General features: G+C 40.7%; 1 protein-coding gene across 1 annotated transcript in view; it reads left to right on the forward strand.

The window, feature by feature from the left end:
* Nucleotides 1-11,087, forward strand: part of LOC145396489 (glutamate receptor 1-like) — a 584,166-nt gene extending 573,079 nt beyond the window's left edge. Inside the window, exons 16-18 of the mRNA XM_080269888.1 lie at nucleotides 14-212; nucleotides 9,943-10,187; nucleotides 10,952-11,087. Coding sequence (XP_080126014.1) covers nucleotides 14-212; nucleotides 9,943-10,187; nucleotides 10,952-11,087 — 580 coding nt within the window. The remainder of the gene's footprint in view (nucleotides 1-13; nucleotides 213-9,942; nucleotides 10,188-10,951) is intronic.
* The last annotated feature ends 13,752 nt before the right edge of the window (nucleotides 11,088-24,839 follow it).

Here is a 24,839-nt window from a genome sequence, read left to right on the forward strand (position 1 = left end):
ACTCACCTTGCAGATCGCTGTCTGGTCGTCTTGTGGGAAGTGCGTGGTGGTTCTTCACGCTAATCATAATCTCTTCGTACACTGCCAGCCTGGCTGCCTTCCTCACCGTCGAGAGGCTGGTCACCCCCATCAACTCTGTGGACGATTTGGCCAGTCAGACTGAGGTGGAGTATGGCACGCTGCAAGGGGGATCGTCTATGAAGTTTTTCGAAGTGAGCCGATTTTTTTTTCTTTCATAAATTATGACTGAGTATTTAATTGATGGTAAATGAGGGAGGGAGGAGTGAGTTGGGGGGGGGAGGGCAGTCAAATGGTGGGTGACAGAGCGACTTGGAGGCGTTTTGTCTGTGGCCACCCTTTGCGGCATTAGGGCTTTGGGCTATAGATAGATAGGTAGACAGTAAATAAAAAAAAAGTTTAAGATTTACTAGTGAGTTGGTCAGAATTACTCTTTCTTGAATTGAGTTTTGGTGGTGAAGACGACTGTGTGTGTGTGTGTGTGTGTGTGTGTGTGTGTGTGTGTGTGTGTGGTGTGTGTGTGTGTGTGGTGTGTGTGTGTGTTTTTGTGTGTGTGTGTGTATTTACCTATTTGTATTTACCTATTTGTAGTATACAGGAATTGAGCAATGCTCGTGTTGTCCTGTCTCCATATCCACATTTATCAAGTCTACCTTTACACACATGAATGTTTTTCTCATGCACCACCTCTTTGTCTAAGTCGTTCCAAATATTTAAGAATATACCTAATTGTGATATACACGGAATGTACTATGCTCGTGGGTTTCCGTCGCTGTTTCTCAATAAGTCGAATTTAACTTTAAACTCGTTTAAGTTTTTAGACTGGACGATCTCTTTGTCCAGGCTATTCCATAAGTCTATACTTCTGTAAGGAAAGCTATATTTCTTGATATCCTTCAAGCAGCTTGACTTTTTCAGTTTCATTCCATGTCCTCTTGTTGCTCTCTTATCCCATACAAACAGATCTTCTTTGTCAATTTTATCTACTCCCACCATAGTCCTGAACACCGCAATCATATCTCCCCTCTTTCTCCTTTCCTCTAAAGAAGGCAAATCCAGTTTTTCCAGCCTCTCTCTGTATGACAGGTCTGTCAGACTGGGGACCATCTTGGTTGCTGTTCTTTGTATTCTCTCAATCTTGTTTATATCTTTTTTTTGTGTGGGGACCACACTACCGCTGCATATTCTAACCTGGGGCGGATCATGGCCACTATCAATTTTTTCATCATTTCCTCATCCATATAATGAAATGCTACTCTTATGTTAGTCAAGAGCTTATAAGTCTCTCCAACTATCTTGTTAATGTGCTTTTCTGGTGACAAACTATCTTGGACCAGCACTCCCAAATCTTTCTCTTCTCTCCTTTTTGTGATTAATTCATTACCCAAAAAATAATTCAGTGATGGTCTCCTGGTACTTTTACCCATTTCCAATATTTTACATTTCTTTACATTAAATTTCATTTCCCACGTCCGGCTCCAATTGTGTATCCTATCCAAATCCTCCTGCAGTATTTTACAATCCTCCTCAACCTCTATCTTCCTCAAGATCTTTACATCATCAGCAAACAGACTCGCATAACTGTTCACTCCATCTACCATATCATTTACGTAAATCAGGAACATTACTGGCGCCAACACTGAGCCTTGAGGGACTCCACTTGTTACTTCCCTCCATCCAGACATCTTTTCCTTTATTAGTGTCCTCATTTGTCTGTCTCTCAAAAAGTCTCTCATCCATTCCAGAAGTTTCCCCTTTAGTCCTCCTATATATTCTAGTTTCCACATTAGTCTCTTATGAGGAACCTTGTCAAAGGCCTTCTCTAAGTCTAAGTACACACAATCCACCCAAACCATCTCTCTCCTGTACCACATCAATCGCTCTTGAGTAAAAGCTCAACAAGTTTGAAACACATGACCTTCCACTTCTGAATCCAAACTGACATTCAGCCAAAATATTCATCTCTTCCAGATATTTTATCCATTTGTCTTTCAGGATTCTCTCACACAATTTTGCGACCATGCTGGTTAGAGACACTGGTCTATAATTCAGGGGTTCTTCCCTGTTTCCTCCCTTGTAAATTGGTACCACATTTGCCCTCTTCCATTCTTTTGGCACTTTCCCCTCTTCCAGTGAGCATACAATTAAGCTGTGAATTTTATCCGCCAGTTGTTCTCTGCATTCCTTCAGTACCCAATTAGAAATTCCATCAGGTCCTGGGGCTTTCCTTACATCTTGAGTTTCCAGTAATTTATACACTTCCTGAACCTCCACTTTTATATCTTTCATCACCGGAACATTTCTAATCACTCCCTCCCCTTCCACAAGCTCCTTTTCTTTAGTGAAAACTGACTGGAAACGTTTGTTCATTATTTCTGCTTGCATTGCCGCATCCTTAAAGACCTCTCCATCTACTTTCAGCTTGGTGATTCCTTCCTTTTGTTTCAGTTTGCCATTAACAAATCTATAAAACAGTTTGGGTTCATCCTTGCATTTGTCAATTATACCTTTTTCAAAATTCCTTTCTTCTTTCCTACGTATTCTTGTGTATTCGTTTCTTGTTCTTTTATATTCTTCCTTTGTTCTGTCGTTACCTCTCTTTCTCCAATTGTTCCACGCCTTATCTCTCTTTTTTGGCTATCATACACCTTCTATTAAACCACTCCTTTTTCCTGTTTTCTTTCCCTCTTACTCTTGGTACAAATTTTTCCACTCCCAAATTATAGAGGTCTAGAAAGATATCCCACTTCCTCTGTATCTCTCTTGTTTCTCTGAATTTTCTCCAATCCGCATTTTCAAAAAAGTTTCTCAATCCTGTAAAATTTGCGTTGCCAAAGTTGTATCTTCCCTGTCTATGAAGCTCGTCTCTTGGCTCGACGTTTCCTATTAACATCTGGAACTCAATGACCACGTGATCACTTTTTCCCAAAGGACAGAGATATTCCAATGATTCTATTACATCGGGTTCTTTGGTGAACAGTAAATCTAACCTTGCTGGTGTGTCCTCACCTCGAAACCGTGTCTCTTCTTTGACCCACTGCGTCATCACATTATTCATTATTATATTTAAAAACATAGTACCCCACGAATCCTCGCCGCCTCCCGAGTACCATTCCTCCCAGTTCACCTCTTTACAATTAAAGTCACCCACCAAAATTATATTATTGCTTTTCTCAATTATTTTTTGCAAGTAGCTAGCCATATCTGACAACATCTCATGGTATTCGTCATCCTTCCATGCTCACGTCTTTGGGGGAACATACACTACCGCCATATCTCTCTTCACATTCTCTCCAGTTTCTAATTTCATATATATCACTTCAGCCCTGCCTTCTCCCATTTCCACAGTATCTACATTTACGTTGTTCTTCACTGCTATCATCACTCCTCCTCCCTTTTTTTCTTTTCTGTCTTTTCTCCACAGTTTGTATTTACCATCTCCCAAATGAACATCAATATCTTCTCTTAATTTGGTCTCTACAAAGCACATGACATCAGGTTCATGTTCTCTCAAGAAATCATTAATTTCGATCCTTGTCGATATGAAACCATCAACATTGGTATATATCACCTTCAAATTATTTTTGACATTATTAATACCCTCTTCTCTCCTACTCTCTGTCCGTACCACTTCCTCAACTTCTGATCTTTCACAACCATCCCCCCTAGTTTCCTTCACTTCTATTTCCTTAAATACCATTTCCTTACTTTCATATCCAATACTCTCCAAAAAAAAAAGTATTACGTTCTTCCTCTGTCCTCTTATCATTTTTTCCCTTTACTTCTTCCTTTAATGATTTTAAAACTTCTCTTTCTTCTTCATTCAGATCTTTTCTTATTATAATATTTTCCATCCCCGCCTCTTTGCTTAATTTCCAGGTCACTGTAAGTATCTCATTTATTACACTTTCTGATGTAAACTTGACTCTCATTGGTCTTGTTTCCCCTTTCTTATAAGGCCCTATCCTCCTTACTTCCTCAATTTCTTTTACCCACTTGTCTCCTTCGGGGTCAATCTTGCCTAATATTCCTCTCACCATGTTCGTGTCTCTCTCGAGTCTTGCGAACCTAACCTTTTCTTCCTCTTCCCTGTTTCCAAATACTACCACACATCTGTTCCTTTCTACAGTTTCTCTCACTATTTTCTCTTTTTTCTTCAGTATTTTCACTACATTTTCTTCCATTTCTTTCTTGTTCATTTCCCTTTCTTCCTGGATGATCTCTCTTAAGCTGACCACTTCTTTCTGTTCTTCTTCTACGTGTGCCCACTTTGCCTTGTGTTCTTCTAATACATTACTCACCTTCTCCGTTTTATTAGTACTCTCTTCAAGTTTCCTCCTCAGTTCAACATTTTCCCTCTTCAAATTCCCAATCTCTTCATTGGCTGTTTCGTTGGACTGGATTAGACTCTGTATGGTGGTTTCCGTATTTCCTGACACATCCTTTATCACTAGATTCTCTACTTTTTTTTCCGAGTTCACTAATCCTCATAATTAATGTTTTCACCAGGTCCATGACATTAGTATTAGCCTCAAATCCTTGAAATTCCATTCCCTCATTGTTTACATTTTCGGCCATGTTTAACGTGCCGGTAAAGTACCTAAACAGCTGTTACCGAATAAGCCACAAACATTCATGTATACTATTGCCAACAAATCTTTACATTTTTGGTAGTCTACTAACTTTCATTATTTTAAATTTGAAGAAAGACCCTAGGAGACAGGACAGACAAAATTCCTGAAACTACTCAAGGTTAGGAGCGATGCCTGGGACGTCCTCTCTCTCCGGCTGTTCGTGTGTGTGTGTGTGTGTGTGTGTGTTTGTTTCAGGTTATTTCTGGTTTGTTTATTAATCCCAGTTGGTTTTATTCCTTCGATCCGGTGTGGTATGTTTCACTGTGTTCTAGCTACCTCCTGGCGATAATATTCAACTTAGGAGTGCTCATTTATTCTTAAGTGGTCTGAAGTCTTCCAATCCGAGTCGTTTAAAGGTAGCTAGAGGAGGCTGGGTTGTCATGGTAACAGTGTCATGCCACATACACCAAATTACTGTGTATTGTCACTTGGTGAATTGTGGTGCTTTGCTGATCATTAAGGGATTGTGGCTAGCATTGTTGTGACGTCATCAACTGTCAGTCAGGACAGCTGAATCAGGGTCGTCTGCAGGGACTATACACTCGTATATGATGATAGTGAACTCTAAAAGGGCCATTAATCCTAAATGGAATCTCAGAGCATGAGTGTTGTGTAATGAATGCAGGCGGCGTTGCGATGAAGTTTGTTTTCTGGACGTAAACGATGTACATGTTTGAGGAACAGACGTTTTGCCGCGACCATACTGCGACTGTTGCCATTTTACCTTCTGTTTACCTGAAAAACAATTGATTATAACTCGTGAAACCGCATCAGATACATACATATAAAAATATATGTTCAGTCAGATTATATAGCAATGAATGGATCAGTACAAAAGAACTGTGGGTGCATATTTTTCAATAAATGGTATGAAGTGGCTTTCCCTCATGTGCACCTGGTATTAAAAAGGGAAAACATGGTCAAGAGTTCACACTGTTGTGTTGTGTGTGGTAAAGCCAAATGTACACACCCCCAATATATGTTTTGTCGATTCCCAAAAGATTGGTAAGTAGTGTTATGTACTCTTAACGTATGGTTATTGGCCATTAACCCGGAATAACATAACCCAGAGTAATACTACCCGTGGCTGTGAGTGTATAACATGCGGAGTTTAGTTCTTATTTATATACTGTATATGCATAGGCATCCCTGGTTTATTGGTTTTTGTGTGTGTTCATGTATGGTGAACACAGTTTTGCTTTGCTGCATAGGCATTACCGGTATATAGGATTTGGTGTATTCAGGAGGTATTTGCACTATGGTAAGTGCTTACTGTAAATGTGTGCTTCTTTGTTGCATGTTTTATAAACCTGCATACCCGGCATTGAGCCTCACCTCCCTTTCTTCCTCTGAGCCACAGAAAACTCCTTATCCTCACAATTTTTGATGAGGTCAAAGGCATTTGTGTGTGCAGTGTCAAATGGATCTTTCATCTCTTCTTGGAATTTCTTCCTCTTCTCCTCTTTCTTTATTCCGGCTCTTACTGCTCTCCAACTTTCTCCATTCTTCATAGAGAAATTTGATTTTGGGGATACAATTCCGTGGCTCAGATGCAGGAATGCGAGCTGTCTCCCAGAATCCCCTAGTTCCTCAGACAGAACACGTGCTGAATCCCTGTGTTCGTGTCTCTGTTCGCATCATGTAAAAAGTCCCGCTAACACTTCTCCACAAGAAGGTAATTTACTTCCACGTAGTCTTTCAGTTGGCCAACAAGCCAAATCTTGGTTTTGCTTCTGCTTTTCATCACTGGCGTTGACACTTCCACTTCAGTCATAGTAAATAAGTGCTTAATATTAACTCAAAAGGCAAATTCCTGAAAAAAGAAACAAATACGGGATTACTAGAATGTAGCTTCCAGTGAAATAAAGCAAATACTTTTTTTTTTAATAACAAATAAGATTATCACAACAATAAATTTGCATATTAGGCTCAAACTTTGGGGAAGATGCAGCACCAGTAAATATCATCCAGTTAGGCTAAAATCTGGTATTTCACGTGTTTACACCTAAACTCACAATATACACAGCCAGCAAACAGAATATTCCGGAATGACCACATTTATATATATATATATATATATATATATATATATATATATATATATATATATATATATATATATATATATATATAGTACACAAGGGAAGAGGTTCTGTGGATCAGATATTCATTCTTAGATCTTTAGTGGAAAACTTTCTAGAGACGGGAAAGAAGTTATATGCGGCTTTCATGGATTTGGAGAAAGCATATGACAGGGTGAATAGATAAGGATTGTGGAAAGTATTAAGAATATATGGAGTAGATGGGAAGTTGCTGAATGCTGTGAAGAGTATGTATGATGGTGCTAAGGCTGCAGTGCATGTGGATGGTGAACTGAGTGAATTTTTCTCTTTGAAGGTTGAGTTGAAACAGGGATGTGTCATGTCCCCATGGTTGTTCAATCTGTACATGGATGGGGTAATAAAAGAGGGACAAGGTAGAACAGTGGATGTTGGAGTGGCCCTGGTGAGAGAGGGTAATGTTTGGAAACTCCCTGTACTGTTGTTTGCAGATGATACTGTGTTGTTGAGTGAAGACGAAGGGGAGCTGCAAGGCTTGGCGGATGAGTCTGGGAGAGTGTGTAAGAAACGAAATCTAAAGGTGAATGTAGGGAAGAGTAAAGTGATGGTCATTGAGAGAAGTGAAGTCAGTGAATGTACAGCGAGGTTGGATGGTGAGGAATTGGAAAATGTGAGTACGTTTAAGTACTTGGGTAGTGTGATGAGTAAGGATTGAGGTTTGGAAGGTAAAGTGCTTGAAAGGGTACAACAAGGAAAAAAGGTTGCTGGTTCCTTGGAAGCAGTGATAAGAAACAAGGAAGTGAGCATGGAAGTGAAAAAGTTACTACATGACTGTTGTGATACTAACGCTAATGTATGGAAGTGAAGCTTGGACGTTGTTGGAAGGACACAAGTCAAGGGTGAGAGGAGTGGAAATGAGATATTTAAGAGGAGCCTGTGGAGTCACATGGAGAGACAGGCTGATAAATGAGGATATAAAGGAGTGTTGTGGTGTGGATGTGGATGTGATAGGAAGCGTTAGGAGGAACACACTGAGGTGGTTTGGTCATGTGGAGACGATGGAGAGTGAGAGACTGACGAGGAGAGTGTATGTGAGTGAGGTGGAGGGGGGGAGAGGGAGGGGGAGGCCGAGGATGAGATGGAGCGATGGAGTGGAGAGGTATATGAGAGAGGGGGGTGTGAGTTGGGAGCAGGGCAGTAAAATGGCAGGGGACAGGGCGACGTGGAGGCGATTTGTTTGTGGCCACCCCGTACGGAATTGAGGCGTCTGGCAATAGATAGATAGATGGATATAGTACTTGGTGATTCATTTTTATTGCTTCAAGGTTATATGATTATACCCGTTTAAAGAATCATGATTATATGGTTTTATGCGTAATCCAGTGCGTTCTTGGGTACATTGTTGTGTACTAGGATATATTCTTCGTTCAATATATAAATTGATACATAATTGTGATTGGTGGAATTCATTATACTTTCCCTAGTTTATATGTGGAGATGACATTATGGTTTATGCAGTACATTAATGACGGGTTTGTGCTTGAAGGGGATTGAGTGCACGAGGCAGTTCGGCAGTGTGGAGTAAAGGGGCCACAGCGATAGTACAGACGGGTACGAACTATTAGGGAGTTAAAACAGCCAGTTATTAATTGGGTTACCCGTTGTTTGTGCTTCAGTACTTCACTCATGGTTTATTTGGTGAACAGTTAACGAAATAGTGATGAATAAGATACATACGGTAAAAGTGTGTGGTGCTCAGATATGCTACTGGTGACTACTAGAGAAGTATAGTGCAGTCTTACATGAAAGCACTGTTACATTGGATATAGTACTAAGACAGAGCTTCAGCATGCTGTATTGATCATCGAGTGTTACATTTGAGCTTACACTGTGTTCATTGTGTTCATTTGTTAGGTTTAGGTTTTGCATCTAGGCGTATTCAGGTTATTGTAATTAAAGTTAGTTAAAAATTAATGTTCATAATATCACCCACTCTGGTAATAAGTTGATGTGTTCTCTTGTTCGGTGTCGTAACTGCTTCTTGTGTCCATTGAACTATCCTACAGAAAATTCAATGAACAACACGTCATAAGATTCATGGGATGTTTTTTACTCTCTTTTCTCTAACTTGGCCTAAAATTGCCATCTCTCCATCTTCAATACTGAGTTTTAACAATAGAATATCACTAGAATATGATAGTAGTCATGAAGTGCTGTGGGAAGGATGAAGGGTCACAGTATTGTCTAATTCTGCCACTGAGTTATGTGAAGTAAGCAGCAACAAGACAAAAATCTGTGTTAAGTTAACCATTCATGTCTTTTCCCCTTTTTCTTGCTGCCACCGGATTTTTATTTTTTTTTTATTTTTTTTTACATCAGACTGGAAAGGTTAAACATAGCCTTCATTAACCTCGTTAGTACTAGGTCTTTCTTAACGTAAATGAAATTGTACCGGTCTGAAGGGAAAAAAGAGGTCCCAGCAGCATTTTGGGGTCGATTTGTGGACAGTTCGATTAGATGGCTATGGTGGTGGTGGTGGTGATGGCTGTGATGATCATGATGATGATGGCGTAGACAACGACAATGACAGTTTTTTAATATGTTTTCATTACAGCTCATTTGTCATTTAAGTATAGGCCACATAAAAACAAACATTTTATATTTGCATTCGTATTAAAATAAGGTTGTTAAAGATGGCATCTCCTCCACTTCCCATTTGTCATTATTTGTGTCCTTCCATTTCCGCTTCCCTCATTTCATTCTCTCTCTCTCTCTCTCTCTCTCTCTCTCTCTCTCTCTCTCTCTCTCTCTCTTTCTTCCCCCAATTTTTTCTAGGTTTCTCTGTTTCGTTCTCCTGTACTTCCCCAGTTTTCATTTCCTCTACTTCGATTATGATTTACACCTCTGGTTATGCATCCCCCCTACCGCCAGCCCATTTATTTATTTATTTATTTATTTTTTTTTTTTTCAGCGTTCCAAGATTATTGTCATCCCGTAAGAATCTGTTCACCTCCACGCACTGTGAGGGGATCAGCATATTGTATTGTACCTATCACTGTACATTTTTACCTCAGCGATCATGAATGCTCTTTCAGTATTGTTCTTGCTGTCACCAAACTATTTTATTCCTTCACTGTTATGACCTTTTTGTTCTTCTTGAGGTTGTGTTGTATCGGTGTTATATTGTTGTCTTCACTAGTTTATTTTTATTTTTTTCACCCTTTTTTCAGCGATCCAAGGTAAGTGTGTACAGTCGAATGTGGGAGTTCATGTCGTCCCGTAAGCATGTGTTCACGTCCACGTACGAGGAGGGCATCGAGCGGGTACGAACGTCGAAGGGCAAGTACGCCTTTCTGCTGGAGAGTGTTAAGAACGACTACATCAATGAACAACTTCCCTGCGACACCGTGAAGATTGGACAACACCTAAACTCCAATGGGTACGGCGTGGCCACTCCACCACACTCACCGCTTAAGTAAGTACAGAAAATATCACAGCTAGAAATTGGTTGGACCCGTTCAGGGACATAATTTTGTCTTGCATGGGGAATATCTCTGGTACAGAAAGGGTTAACGGGGAATATGTCTGACACTTCCTGCTCAAAAAGTCTCTCCTAGACTGGATGAAGCCGTTTGGAGGTATGAAGATAAAATGAACACTTCCCTTTAACAGTATGAAACTATGGACATAATCTGGACCCGGATACACAGACGTACTTAAGGCGAGAGACCTACCTAAACCCCCATAAGGAAATGTTTTAGACCCATATCACCAATGCACAGAACACATGTGCAGCCATCAGACGCTGAACTTATTATGACCGTGAAATAAGGGCTGGGATAAGGGGTACCACTGGATATTGTTTGCCTACAGCCGAATGAAACCAAACTAGTCACATTTCAAGTATTTCAGAGCGAAGTATGTAACAGAGCTGTTGCACTGGGATGAAGATGAGTTGTAAATAAAGCACTTTAACATGGCGGAGATATCCGCCCTTTTGCAGTATAATTTTTATGGTGTAGCCCTTTTTTTTTTTTTTTTTTTTATGTCGCACGCATATACCAATCCTCCCCCCACCCAACCCCTCTCTCTCTCTCTCTCTCTCTCTCTCTCTCTCTCTACTAATTACCCGTTTCTCCATCCCCTCCCCATATCACTCTCTCCTTGTCTTCTTTCATTCTCTTCCACACTCTTTCTATACATGTTCTAATCATCATCCACTTTACCTGCTGTCCACAGGGAAAACCTCAATTTGGCAATACTGAGCCTGAAGGAGAGTGGAGACCTACTCAGACTAAAAAACAAGTGGTGGTTCGAGAACTCGGAATGTGGCAAGAATAAGCAGGTTAGCACCCCACCCACCCGTTTGCAGTAATAGTAGTAGTGGTAATTATTATTATTAGTCGTAGTAGTAGTTGTTGAAGTAGTAGTAGTATCCATTCAAAATTTTTCTACCTCTAATGTTTGAAATCAATCAAAATGGGTGATTTCAGTCATAGAAGGATTAATAGGATGCACAAGAGTTGCTCTCTAATTAATGTCTTGAGATACATATATATATATATATATATATATATATATATATATATATATATATATATAGAGTTGAGCAGAGGGTGTTGCAATGGTTTGGGCATATGGAGAGAATGGATAATGAGCGTTTGGTGAAAAAGATAACTAGATCTGATGTGAGAGGTGTAAGGCTGAGAGGAAGACCACGAATAGGATGGATGGACAGTGTGAAGAGAGCGCTGGATGCGAGAGGGATGTCTGTTGATCAAGGAAGAGTGGCTGTGCGTGACAGAAATAAATGGAGAGAAATTGTGAATGAATAAGTGATGACGCAGCCCTGAGGGGATATTCTCCCGCATTTGGTCTGATCAGCTAGTCAGGTCAGGTGCGGGTAAGGGGATGGATCTGTTATGATGTGGCAGGGGTAAACCAGTTCTGCTGTCGGGCCCTGCTGCGGATGTCACTGATTGCATTGCGCAGTTGACCCTTGTGCGGTGTGATATGGTGAGGATCTGTCCGTTCTCCCCTTTGGAGCTAAGATGCGAATGAATGTGTTTGAATGGATGAGTAAATGGAGAGTGAGTCGTCCTGTCTCGGCTACCTCCCTTTCCTTGGGGGAAGCAGCCTAGGTATATAGATATATATATATATATATATATATATATATATATATATATATATATATATATATTTGGGGGGGAGCCTCTGTGGTACAGTGGTAGAGTGTGCGTTTCGTACACGGGTGAATCAGGGTTCGCGCCCCGCCAGGGTAATAAACTTTGGGAGTGTTCACCTGGCCACGTACTACACTGGCGGACACAAGGAGTGCTGTTGTTGAACATCCAAAGCCACGCCAACACTACAGTACAGTTACACTTACATGCACTTCTCACCTACATACAATCCCTACTAGACAACTTAAGCCACTTGGTAGAGATACATTGGCTGTATCATCCCCATTTCGGTCGGGATAGGCCGGTCCTGCAGTGGACACACAAACGGCTGAGATTATGTATGTATATATATATATATATATATATATATATATATATATATATATAGTGTGTGTTTTCTTATTATATCCCTGCTATGTTCACGTTTCCCTTCTATCAACCTCTTCAGTGCCAAGAACTCTTCTTCCAGATTTAGAGGCCCAAATATTTATTGATGACTACATTATTGCCATTACTGAATCTTGGATAGATACCGGTACTCAAGAAAGAGATTTTGTAGCACACTATAACCTATCTATTGCCAGACGCCTTAATCCCGTAAGGGATGGCCACAAACAAATCGCCTCCATGTCGCACTGTCCCCCGCCATTTCACTGCCCAGCTCCCAGCTTACACCCCCTCTTTCATATACCTATCCATTCCATCCCTCCATCTCATCCTTGGCATCCCCCTCCCTCTCCTCCCCCTCCACCTCACTCACATACACTCTCCTCGTCAGTCTCTCGCTCTCCGTCCTCTCCACATGGCCAAACTACCTCAGTGTGTTTCTCCTAACGCTTCCTGTCACATCCACATCCACATCATAACGCTCCTTCACTTCCTCATTTGTCAGTCTCTCTCTCCATGTGACTCCACATGCTCCTTTCAAGCCACTCATTTCCGCTGCTCTCATTCTTGACTTCTGTCCCTCTAACAAGGTTCGAGCTGCACTTCCGTACGTTAGAGTTGGGATAACAATACTCTCATGTAATAACTTTTTCACTTCCATGTTCACTTCCCTGTTTCTTATCACTGCTTTCAAGGAACCAGCAAACCTTTCTTCCTTGTTGTACCCTTTCAGGCACTTCACCCTCCAAACTTCCATCCTTACTCATCACACTTCCCAAGTACTTAAATGCTCTCACGTTTTCCATTTCCACCTCATCCAGCCTCACTGTATATTCACTGACTTCACTTCTCTCGAAGACCATAATTTTACTCTTCGCTACATTCACCTTTAGATTCCGTTTCTTACACACTCTCCCAGGCTCATCCATCAAACCTTGCAGATCCCCTTCATCGTCACTTAACAACACAGTATCATCTACAAACAACAGTACAGGGAGTTTCCAAACATTGCCCACTCTCACTAGGGCTGCTCCAACATCCACTGCCCTACCTTGTATCTTTTGTAACCCCATCCATATGCAGACTGAACAACCATGGAAACATAACACATCCCTATTTCAATCCAACCTTCAAATAGAGAAATTCACTCAGTTCACCATCCACATGCACTGCAGCCTTAGCATCTGCATACATACTCTTCACGGCATTCAACAACTTCCCATCTACTCCATATATCTTAATAATTTCCACAATCCTTGTCTGTCCACCCTGTCATATGCTTTCTCCAAATCCATGAAGGCCTCATACAACTTTCCCTTCTCTTAAAGCTTCTCCAGTAAAGATCTAAGAATGAAAATCAATCTACACAACCTCTTCCCTTCCTAAAACCTCCCTGTTCTTCTCCAACTAATTCCTCTGTTATTTCCCTAACTTTGTCAATAAGTATCCTACCATATACTTATCCTGTTACACTAAGAAAACAAATGCCCTTATGATTACCACATACTTCTTATTCCTCTTTTCCTTTGTACAGGGGAGTAATTATACCTGAGTTCCAGTCCTCTGGGACTCTAACCTCCTCCCAGGCCAATCTGCGCATCTTCCGCATCCATTCTGCAATCTCTCCCCCATGCTTCAGCATTTCACCACACACTCCATCGATTCCTGGGGCTTTCCCCATTTTAACTTTCTTCATTGCTTCCACGACTTCCATCCTACTGATTTCTTTTGTCTCCTCTCACATCCCTTCGTCTCCCAGCCATTCCCTAGCCACTTACACTTGCATTACTTTCATTCTCTATGTTCAACAATTATTTAAAGTGTTCATTCCATCTGCTCACTTTTTCTCCTTTCTCCACTAGTAATCTATTTTTATCTTTCACTTCGCAACAAATTTTTTTTGGCACCCTGTCTAACTCTCTTTACCTCTTTCCAGAACGTTTTCTTACGTTACTTCCACTTTACCCTCAAGTTCCTTCCAAATTCCTCATCCATTCTCTTCCTACTCTCTCTTACTAATCTTTCACCTCTCTTCCTCTCTACATATAACTCTCTCTTCTGTCTCTCAACTTCCTCCACACCCATTCCTCATCCACTCACTATATGCTTTCTTCTTTTGTGCCTCTGCCTCTCTCTCCTCTTCATTCAACCATGCTGTTCCCTGCACCCCCTTTCGTCTTCTCTTCACCCCACACACCACCTCACTTGCACAGATTTCTTCTGTGATTATCTTGCATACACCTTCCACGTCCCCCATCTGTTCCAATCCATATTTACCCAATCGCTCCTCCATTTCACTTTTATATTCTCAGGTGTTTCCATCGTTTTGTAACCTTTGCACCCTCCTTGTATGCACTACTTCCTCCTGTCCTTCCCTTCTTCTATTTCTCCATTTCATTTGGTCCTTGATCCTGACCACAATCAAGTGGTGGTTGGAAAGTCCACTCCCCCAACCTCAATATACTCTTGCATCCATTACATAGGCCTACCCTCTCATCCTGTCATCCATACACACATAATCAGTCATTGCCTTCCGTTCATTCAGTTCACCACCCACCCTTCTCATCACTCGCCACGTATACCTATGGATCATTTTGTGCTGAAGAGGATGTTGGCTATCACCAACCCCCTCCTGGCACAGATGTCCACTAAAGCACTGCCATTCCCATCCGTCTCTGCAGGCACACCCCACTCACCATCTACTCCATCCACCTTCACATTTCCTACTTTTCCATTCGTATTTGCAGTCAAAAACATTCTCTCATTCCTTTCAAACTTTTCCATGCACGCTTCCACATTTGTCCAGAAGTCTTCTATCACTCTACTTGCACGATCGATCTTGCGCTGGTGCATACAAGCTCACAATCGCCCACATTTGTAGTCCTTTCAGTCTTACCCACACAATCCTTGAGCCAACTGATCCATACTCTTTTATATCCTCCTTTCGTCTGTTACAACAATACACACTCCTTCTTTTGCCCTCTCATTCTCACCTACTCCTGCGCATATACCCCATCCCTACTCCCATTCTCTCACACTCTCACCTCCCTATTTAGTTTCAGTTAATCTTTATACATCCACTTCGCACCCTTGAGCACCTGGACAATCTCTCTTTCACCTCATCATTTGCACCCCTTACATTCCCTGCAGCTATCCGTACCATGTCCTTAGTTCGGTCCTTAGTCGTCATCTTTTGGTCAGTCCTGGTCTGAGGCTTCTTGCTTGTATTTTTGGTTAGTTGTTTTCTGGGGGGAGGGGGGGCACAAACCCACTGCCAACCCACTTATCACGTAGGGAACACATGTTGGTTGGTTGTAAATGCTTTCCTGGTTTACAGGAAATCATTTGGCTTGCCATTCAATGTAGAGCTACCCTAAAAATAGAGTACCACTACACTAAGTGGGTGGATGATGGGCACCCCCACCTACCATTTATATGTATATACCACTTATATATATATATATATATATATATATATATATATATATATATATATAACCTTCCTGGTTCCAGTATTTTCAGTAATGAGAGGAGTAGGAGAATGGGAGGTGGCGTACTGCTATATATTAAAAGTAACCCTTCATTCATTTGTAATCCCTAAACCATCCATTGACAACATAGATGTAACTCTACATCCAGCTCAGAAATGAATCACACAGATGACATTTGGATAAATTTATTGTCCACCAGCCCAGTCTTGCGAAATTGACAATAAGATATACGAACAAATAGCGGAAGTCTGTTGAACCCAGAATACTCTAATTGTTGGAGATTTCAACTTACTAATAACAAGATGGACTGATCCTTATCTTCGCACACAGGGTTAGACTTGTATACCATCTTACTTGAAAGCTCAATATATCAGTTTGTAGAGCAACCCATTCATGGAGAAAATACCCTAGATCTTATACTGGTGACATCAGAAAACTTGGTTCATGATGTTCGAGTAGGAGAATAATTCAGCACTAGTGATTATCCCATAGTTACATTCAACCTCAGTTTCTGTAACACAGACCAAAAATGTAGTTACAAGAAAATCCCATACTACAAGAAAGCCAATTTCCACAAATTAAATCTAACTTTATGTAGCAGTGAATGGGAACCAATTATTGACAGTACAATTATACACACAGTGTGGACAGAGTTTGCAGAAATTCTTAATAAGGCAGTTACCGATGCATAATAGAAGACCAGTGAAAAATAATAAGCCAATATGGTGGAAGAGCAATATTAAGAGAAGTCTTTCAGTAAAAAAGCTCACTTATCAGATAAACAAAGCCACTAATAATGAGGATAAAGAAATTTACCATAACATTTGTCGTAATGCTAAAAAGTTAATAAAGAAAAGTAAGAAAAACTTTGAAGTGCATATTGGAAGCACCAGTAAATCAAACCCCAAAGAATTTTTCAATTACAGTATATCAGAAATAAGAAAATAGTAACACCAACACTAGGACCACTAGTATCAGCAGATGGTGAGCATACTGTTACATAGCCTATGATTTCATCATCCTTTGTGTAATTTTAACGCACAGTATGCTGCATGTTTGATCACGAGCGTGTTCTGCCTCAGTCCCCCCTTCTACCGTTATAGTAGAGTAAGTCGTCCTTTCTGTTGTTCAGAGCAGGATTGTCAACTCTTTGTCCCCATGGCTTCATTTGCGCGTCCTTCTTACAAGTTGTATCAAGCTCTGCTGGCCCCTATATAATGAGCTCAGTCTCTGCATCATGGCCACTTAGATCTACTCATTTTGCTCACATCTCTGTTCTCCCCTGTACAGTTATTATTATTGTGAGTGCTCAGGAAGTCTCCAACCATCTAGCAGCTGTGTGTCATTTGAGTATAACTGTTGTTGCATTTTTTTCCTTGTACTGTGTAGCATAGGGTTAATTCTTAGGCCTAGTAAGGTTTTTGTAATTTATGTAGGGTTCTTATTGTCAGCCATCATTAATAATATTTTGTATCTGTAATAATTTATCTTGCATTAACTGAGCATTACCCAGTGTATTTTCATTTTATCAGGGCTGACTTAGATAAATTTACTCATGCTAATTTCGTGTTAATAGAGGCTATTGCAGTTAACCATATATTTAACTCTGTTTTTGCCATTACTACATTATCCTTATGAGTCCTGAATGTTTTGTTGTTAGTTTGAAACATTAAACTTTAACTTGTAATTTTTTACCTTAACTCTTTTGTTTTGAACCTGGAACCCATTTACGGGACAGTTTTCTCTGTTCCGAATAACATAGATTTGGCAACCTCGCTAATAGGATATTCAGGATATTATCATAAAGGATATTGCTTGATATTTTGTGACTGTGATTTATTCATGATGTCTACTATTACTACAGCTTGATGCAAGCCAGAGATTTTTTGTCAAATGTGCAAACAGTGTGGTGATGTAGAAAACAGAAGAAAAGAATGAATCTTAAGCTTGTTGCTCAACAATTGGGAATTGCCTGTTCACTCTCATCATTCTAAAGATCAAATTGTTGGCATGATTAATAAAAGCTTGTTTAACCCTCTTCTTTACCTTGAAAAATGTGTTTGCTGATGTACTCCCCGTACATCACCAGTAAACTTACCCGTGAAGACACCGGAACTGCTACCTTTGTACACTGGTACACCCTCTGAATGAATGGCAGCTTATGGGCCTCAGGGAGCCTCGGTAAGGCTGTTTCTGAGGACCTCGGGTTAGCAACAGCTCCTGTGTTTTGACAACAAAGACTGTGACGAAGTTCTGACGAATTCTGGACATTATAAGATACGTCATATGACTGAGTTACGGTGGCACCAATGGTCTTGCTCACTCATCTGTGATGTAACGTCTTTTTTTAGACCAATCATTATTTTATTTATAATTTCCCTACTACAGATATCGTACTATATTTTCTTGCTGACATACGGCAAAGTTGTTACACAACCTTGGCCTGCCTGAGAGAGAGTCAGTTACCACGTTTTACTTGACCACGAGAGAGGGTGTACAGGGATATTTTTTCTCTCATGCAGCGTCTCTCTGGCAGATTCCAATAATGACGAGTTTATTCCTCAAGTGAGGATACTTATTTAGATGTATCAGATGATGATGCACAGCAGTGTCTGATGTGTTCGGTAGAATGACTGTGATCCTGAAAATCATAGCGAAGTTGATGTGAGTGAGGAGGAAGGAGGAAATTAGTAGCGAGCTTAGTGACGCTGCACTCTCGGCAACAAGTGGGTCAAGTTGTCGCACATCACCATCACGTGTGTCCACATCACTTCAGTGCCTCCAGCTTACAAGGTTAATAAATACAGCCATCAATCTTGTGCAGGACATTTTTTTCAAGTCAGTTTGTACAGTAGTTACTTGGGTAACAGTACTTTAGCATAAAGATATGTACACTTATATACCGTAATGATTTATTTTATAATATTTTTATTTATTACCAACATCATGCTGGGTTTATGTGATCATCAGTATACAAACAAATAAAAAAGTGAATAGGCTCTTCAAACGTGGCAAAAAAATATACACTACCCCTCACACTACAGGAGGGGGAGCTTATCAGGTCGGGTATGGGGGGTAAATTGCGTGAATGTTTACACTGGGGGGAGGGGTCGGTAAAGAAGGGGTTAATGTAACTCCTCCCAACATCGAGCAAACGCAGATTGAATTAGAAGCTAGAGGTTACTAGCTAGGCCCTGCAGGAGGCTCGTGTTAAGGAGGCTGAATTTCCTGAAGCATGTGCTAAGGAGGCTGAGTCTCAGAAGCTAAGGAGGCGGAGTCTCAGGCTCATATTCAGGGAGACTGAATTTCCAAGCAAATGCTAAGGAGGCTGAATCTCAGGCTCGGATTCAGGAGGCACAGATACAGGCTCAGGCACAAATTGGAAATTGCCAGGGATTCAGGCAGACCATGACAGTGATCTGCATGGAAACACAGGGTGGAACTGGATCATCTAGCTCTGATGATTTTGATGTGGCTAAAAATGTTAAACTTGTCCCTCACTTTTAATGAATCTGATTTAACAAAGTATTTTCAGTTGTTTGAGAGGGTAGCTACAGGTTTTAATTGGACCCAAAGGTATTGGCCCAGTACTCCTTCAAACTCTGTTCTCACCGGTAAAGCTCAAGCACAACTTATGCATCTTTTGCCTCAGGATCAATCTTGATAATTATGATGTCGTTAAGAGCTTGATTCTTAAGGCCTATGAACTGTTCCTGAAGCCTATAGAAGTAAAAATTTAGGACAACTTATAAGCCAAGATAAGCAACAGTCCCATGTTAAGTATGCAAAAATCAAAGAAGATCTGTTAGAGCAGTGGTTAAATTCTAAGAATGTGGATTCTGATTTTGACAAATTTAAGCAGATGATTTTGCTGGAGGACTTCAAAAGGTGTATTAAGTAAAGATGTAACAGCCTATATCTTGATGTAGGAAAAGATGAATAGACTTCTAATTTGTCTGATGCTGCAGTTTTTAGCTGATGAATATGTTCTCACTCACAAAAGATATTCTAGAGGAAAAGGAAAGTCTGAGAGTAAAGTACGTTGCCTCTACTTCAGAGAGAGTATAGTAACAGGAAAGAGAATAAAGATGATATTTCTCTCAGGAAGTAAATACCAGCTTCACCTCTAGATTTCAGAAAAGTAAATGCGTACTTATTGTGGAGTAAGCTTGGTAAAGCACTACTACGTGAGAAATGTTTCAGGCAGAGACAGCGTGATGGCAGAACAAAAAGGAGTCTTTTAAATATTCAGTCAATTGGTCTAGTGTCCACTCTTGAGAGTTCCCAGGAATTCTTAACTGAATTAACTGAACCTGCTTTGAGGGGTAACTTATAGAAATTCTCATGATGGAGCTCCTCTTTTGAGGCAGTAACATGGGTGAAGAACACTCTCAAGAGTTCATGTGCTGAATTTCCTGTCTGAGTGGTTTTGTCAGTCCTCTGGACAGTAATGACAGGAAATCAGTTAAAAATATATCGTGATACAGGTGTTTTTGCCAATCCCTTATGCTGCCCAGTGTTCTTAGGCCTCTAATGTTAATTCCTCTGATGAAACTGTAATCTTACAAGGTGTAGGGAATAATTATACTTCTCTGTCCCTCTGTGCAGAAGTACAGAATTTAGAGTCTGGTTTTGTTAATGGTTCCGTTATGGTTAGGTTGGTTGAGACACTCCCAATGTCAGGTGTAACTTTCTTACTTAGAAATGATATTGCTGGTGGGAAGTCAAGTGTGTCCAGCTCCTCAGTTGTCCTAGTATGAGCCAGTGAAAACAACATTGCGGCCCAGGATTGTGGTGTCCCTGATGTGTTCCCTGCATGTGCTGTCACTAGGGCTAAGTCTAAAGTTACTGGTGATTTAGAGGATAATGATGATGATGATGTTATCCCTAGCTGACACTTTCCCTTTGCTAATTTGGACCACTCACCAGATGAGGCAGTACCCCGTAGTGTTGATAATTTGTCTCGTCAAGAGTTGGTTGAGTTTGCAGGTTGCCTGACCCTGAGTTGAAAGGTCTAGCAGCTAACTCTGCTTGCAGTGAAGGAAGAGTCAAGCTGGTGCTTCTACTTTGAGCTATTATATATAAGTCAGGGAGTACTTATGAGGAAGTGGAGACCCCCAACAGCATCAGCTGACACTGTGAGTGGGAGGTTGGTAGTTAATCAAGTTGTCATCCCTCGTGTTTGTAGGCAGGATATCATTAGAGTGGCTCATGATTCCAGTTTGGCAGGACACCTTGGAGTGAGGAAGACTGTGGCAGCGCATTTTGAAACACTTCTACTTGGGGCCAGGTATCTTCAGGGATGTTTCCTGGTATTGTAAGTCTGTGTCACACCTGTCAAGTTGTGGGGAAGTGTAATCAGACCGAAAAGAGTTGGAAACCTCCTAGGTTCCCATTCCTCCTTTTGAGGCGCCATTCACCTCGTGTGTTGGTGGATATTGTGGGCCCCCTCTTCCTAAGACTTCTCTTCAGGATTTTCTTATGTGTTGACCCTGATTGATATGGCTACTCGTTATCCTTGAAGCCATTCCACTTTAGAAATATCTCAGCAAAAGAACGTGGTTAAGGAAATGCTAGGGTTCTTCACAAAGTTTGGTCTGCCCAAGGAGGTACAGTCAGACCAGGGAAGTAATTTCATGTCAAACGTTTTCAAGCAGTCTCTGAAAGAGTTGGGGCATCATCCAGATCACGTCTTCCAAGCTTACCATCCCCAGACCCAAGGAGCGTTGGAGAGATATCATCAAACACTCAAATCGATGCTCAAGGAATACTGTTTTGGAGACATCAGAAAGACTGGGATAAAGGTCTTCCATTCGTTGTGTTTGCTGCAAGAGAATCTCCAAATGAATCACTGGGCTTCTCACCTTTTGAACTACTGTTTGGCCATGAAGTAAGAGGACCCGCTTGGGTTACTTCAAGGAATGCTGGCTGTCGGAGGAAGATGACGTCAACCTGCTGGAGTATGTGATTAAGTTCAAAGAACGGCTGTCCACTGCTTTACAGCTGGCGAGAGAGAATTTAGGAGCTGCTCAGGAGAAGATGAAGACTTGGTATGATAAGAAGTCCAGGTCTACGCCACTTTCAGCCAGGAGATCAGGAGTTTTGATTCTGCTACCGGTGCATGGGCAACCTCTTCAAGCCAAGTTTAGTGGTCACTTATTTCCTGTGGAGAAGGAAACTCAGTGATGTCAACTATGTCATCGCCACACCAGATCGTAAGAAAGAACAAGCAACTATGTCACATCAACATGCTAAAAGTTATATCACAGGCGGGACAAAAAATAATCCAGTCTGCACTGTAGCTGTTCCACCCGAGTCTGCAAGTGAAGCTTTCCTCCTATGCAGTATGAGCCTGAGTGATAGTTTGGGGAAGAATCTGCCTGATATCATGAATGAGTCTCCAGACTAAGCTTTTCTCATCTACCCTCCCGAAGGGAAAGGCAGGAGGTTTTTCGGCATTACTGCAGGAGTACCCGCAAAGTGTTCCGTGCCACTCCAGGAAGAACCACTGTGTTGATGCATGATGTCGATGTTGGAGACGCATAAGCCAATTAAATTTGCCTCCTTACTGTGTGTGAACCTCCAGTGAAAGTTCTCCTCTCATCCAGAAGGAGCTTGGCTACCTGTTGGACCACAAGATGATTGAGCCCTGTCAGAGCGAGTGGAGTTCTCCTTGTCACTCTAGTCCCTAAGCCAGGTGGGTCACAGCGGCTTTGCATCGACTACAGATGTGTTAATCAGATAACCAAAACAGACACTTACCCTCTCCCTCGCGTGGAGAGATTGCATAGACAAGATCGGAAAGGCTAGGTACACTTAAGTAAGTTTTGATTTGTGAAAGGGATACTGGCAAAGTACCTATGACTGAACGTGCTAGGGAGATCTCCATGTTTTGTAACACTAGGAAAGACTTTTTTGCATGTTCTGTAATGCCATATGGTATGAAGAATGCACCAGCCACATTTCTAGAAGCTCATGAATGTTGTAACATGAGGGGTTTGGCAGGGTGTGTTGTTTATATTGATGATGTATTAATCTTCAGTGACAGCAACTGGAAAGATCACCTATGCCATGTCAGTAGAATTTCTTTTGAGCGTTTGGTTCATGCTAATCTTGTAGCCTAATTTATCAAAGTGTGAGTTTGGTCAAGCTAAAGTTCAGTACCCTTGGGTATGTAATTGGTGATGGACATGTTGCACCACCAGGAGCTAAGGTTCAGGTTATAAGTGATCTTCCCAGACCTAAAAAGTAGGAAAGAGCTACAAAGATTTTTGGGAATGGTAGGTTATTACAGGAGATTTGTTCTAACTTTTCAATTCTTGTATCACCATTTACAGACCTACTGAAAAAGGGAGTTGAATTTGTCTGGACCGATAACTGTGAATCCTCTTTTCAACAAACCTTTTAAAAGCTATCCTATTAAGTCAGCCAGTGCTCAAGCTACTCCAAATTTTGCTAAGCCTTTTAAGATGTCTGTTGATGCAAGTGATACAGGAGCTGGGGCTGTTTTGCTGCAAGAGGATGATCAGGGTATTGAACACCCTGTATCTTATTACAGTAAGAAGTTCACTCCACCTCAAAAGAACTATTCAACTATTGAGAAAGAGCTTTTTGGCCTTGATTTTGGGTTTACAGCATTTTTTCATTATATTTTGTGTTCTGGTTTTGACCCCATAGTCATTTATACCGATCATAATCCCACTGAAATTCCTTAGTAAGTTTAAAGATAAAAATCAGAGATTGACAAGATGGAGTCTACTTCTTCAGGAGAGTATTCATTACAACATACAACATGTCAAGGGGAAAGAAAATGTTATTGCCGATTGCTTATCTAGACTTTAGACAGATTATTTTAGAGGTCACACTTCCTTTGTAAATTTCTTTTTCTTTTGTGGGGAGGTGTTATATAGCCTATGATTTCATCATCCTTTGTGTATTTTTAACGCACAGTATGCTGCAGTATGTTTGATCACGAGCGTACCCGCCTCAGTCCCCCCTTCAACCGTTATAGTAGAGTAAGTCGTCCTTTCTGTTGTTCAGGAGCAGGATTGAAGTCAACTCTTTGTCCCCATGGCTTCATTTGCGCGTCCTTCTTGCTGTTGTATCAAGCTCTGCTGGCCCCTATATAATGGAGCTCAGTCTCTGCATCATGATCACTTAGATCTACTCCTCATTTCTGCTCATATCTCTGTCCTCCTCTGTACAGTTATTTTTATTGTGAGTGCTCAGGAAGTCTCCAACCATCTAGAAGAAATGTGTGTCATTTGGAGTATAACTGTTGTTGCATTTTTTTTCCTTTTGTACTGTGTAGCATACACTCTTAGGCCTAGTAAGGTTTTTGTAATTTATGTAGGGTTCTTATTGTCAGCCATCATTAATAATATTTTTTGTATCTAATAATAATTTATCTTGCACTAACTGAGTATTACCCAGTGTATTTTCACTTTATCAGGGCTGGCTTAGATAAATTTACTCATGCTAATTTCGTGTTAATAGAGGCTATTGCAGTTAACCATATATTTTATCTGTTTTTGCCATTACATTAATCCTTATGAGTCCTGAATGTTTTCTTGTTAGTTTGAGGATTAAACTTTAACTTGTAATTTTACCTAACTCTTTTGTTTTGAACCTGGAACTTTACGGGACAGTTTTCTCTGTTCCGTAACAATACAAATGATGAAACTGAGATGGCTAAAATTCTTACCATTTTCTTTATACTGGTATTTACATAGTAGAAAAAAGTCCATGTTCGTCATTACAGTAGAAAATCCTGCCGATCCAGATAGGTCCTCCACAACACGTAGACAGCCACAAATACACTCCAAGAAATTATTATCACACGATTGAATGTACTTCTTAAAGCTAAATAAATTAAAGATAACTAGAACAGCAGGGCCAGTTTGATAGAATATCTCTTATGAGTCTTAAAGGAGGCAAAAAAATGTAATAGTGAAACCCTTAACACATAATTATATTCAGTATATCACTCAGGAGCGGTACTGTACCAAGCGGTTGAGTACTAGCAAATGTAATTAATATTCAAAAAGGAGACAAATCTCATCC

The sequence above is a fragment of the Coenobita brevimanus genome, chromosome 1, assembly GCF_032717465.1.
Source record: "Coenobita brevimanus isolate Jiangsu-jjx chromosome 1, ASM3271746v2, whole genome shotgun sequence".
NCBI lineage: Eukaryota > Metazoa > Arthropoda > Malacostraca > Decapoda > Coenobitidae > Coenobita > Coenobita brevimanus.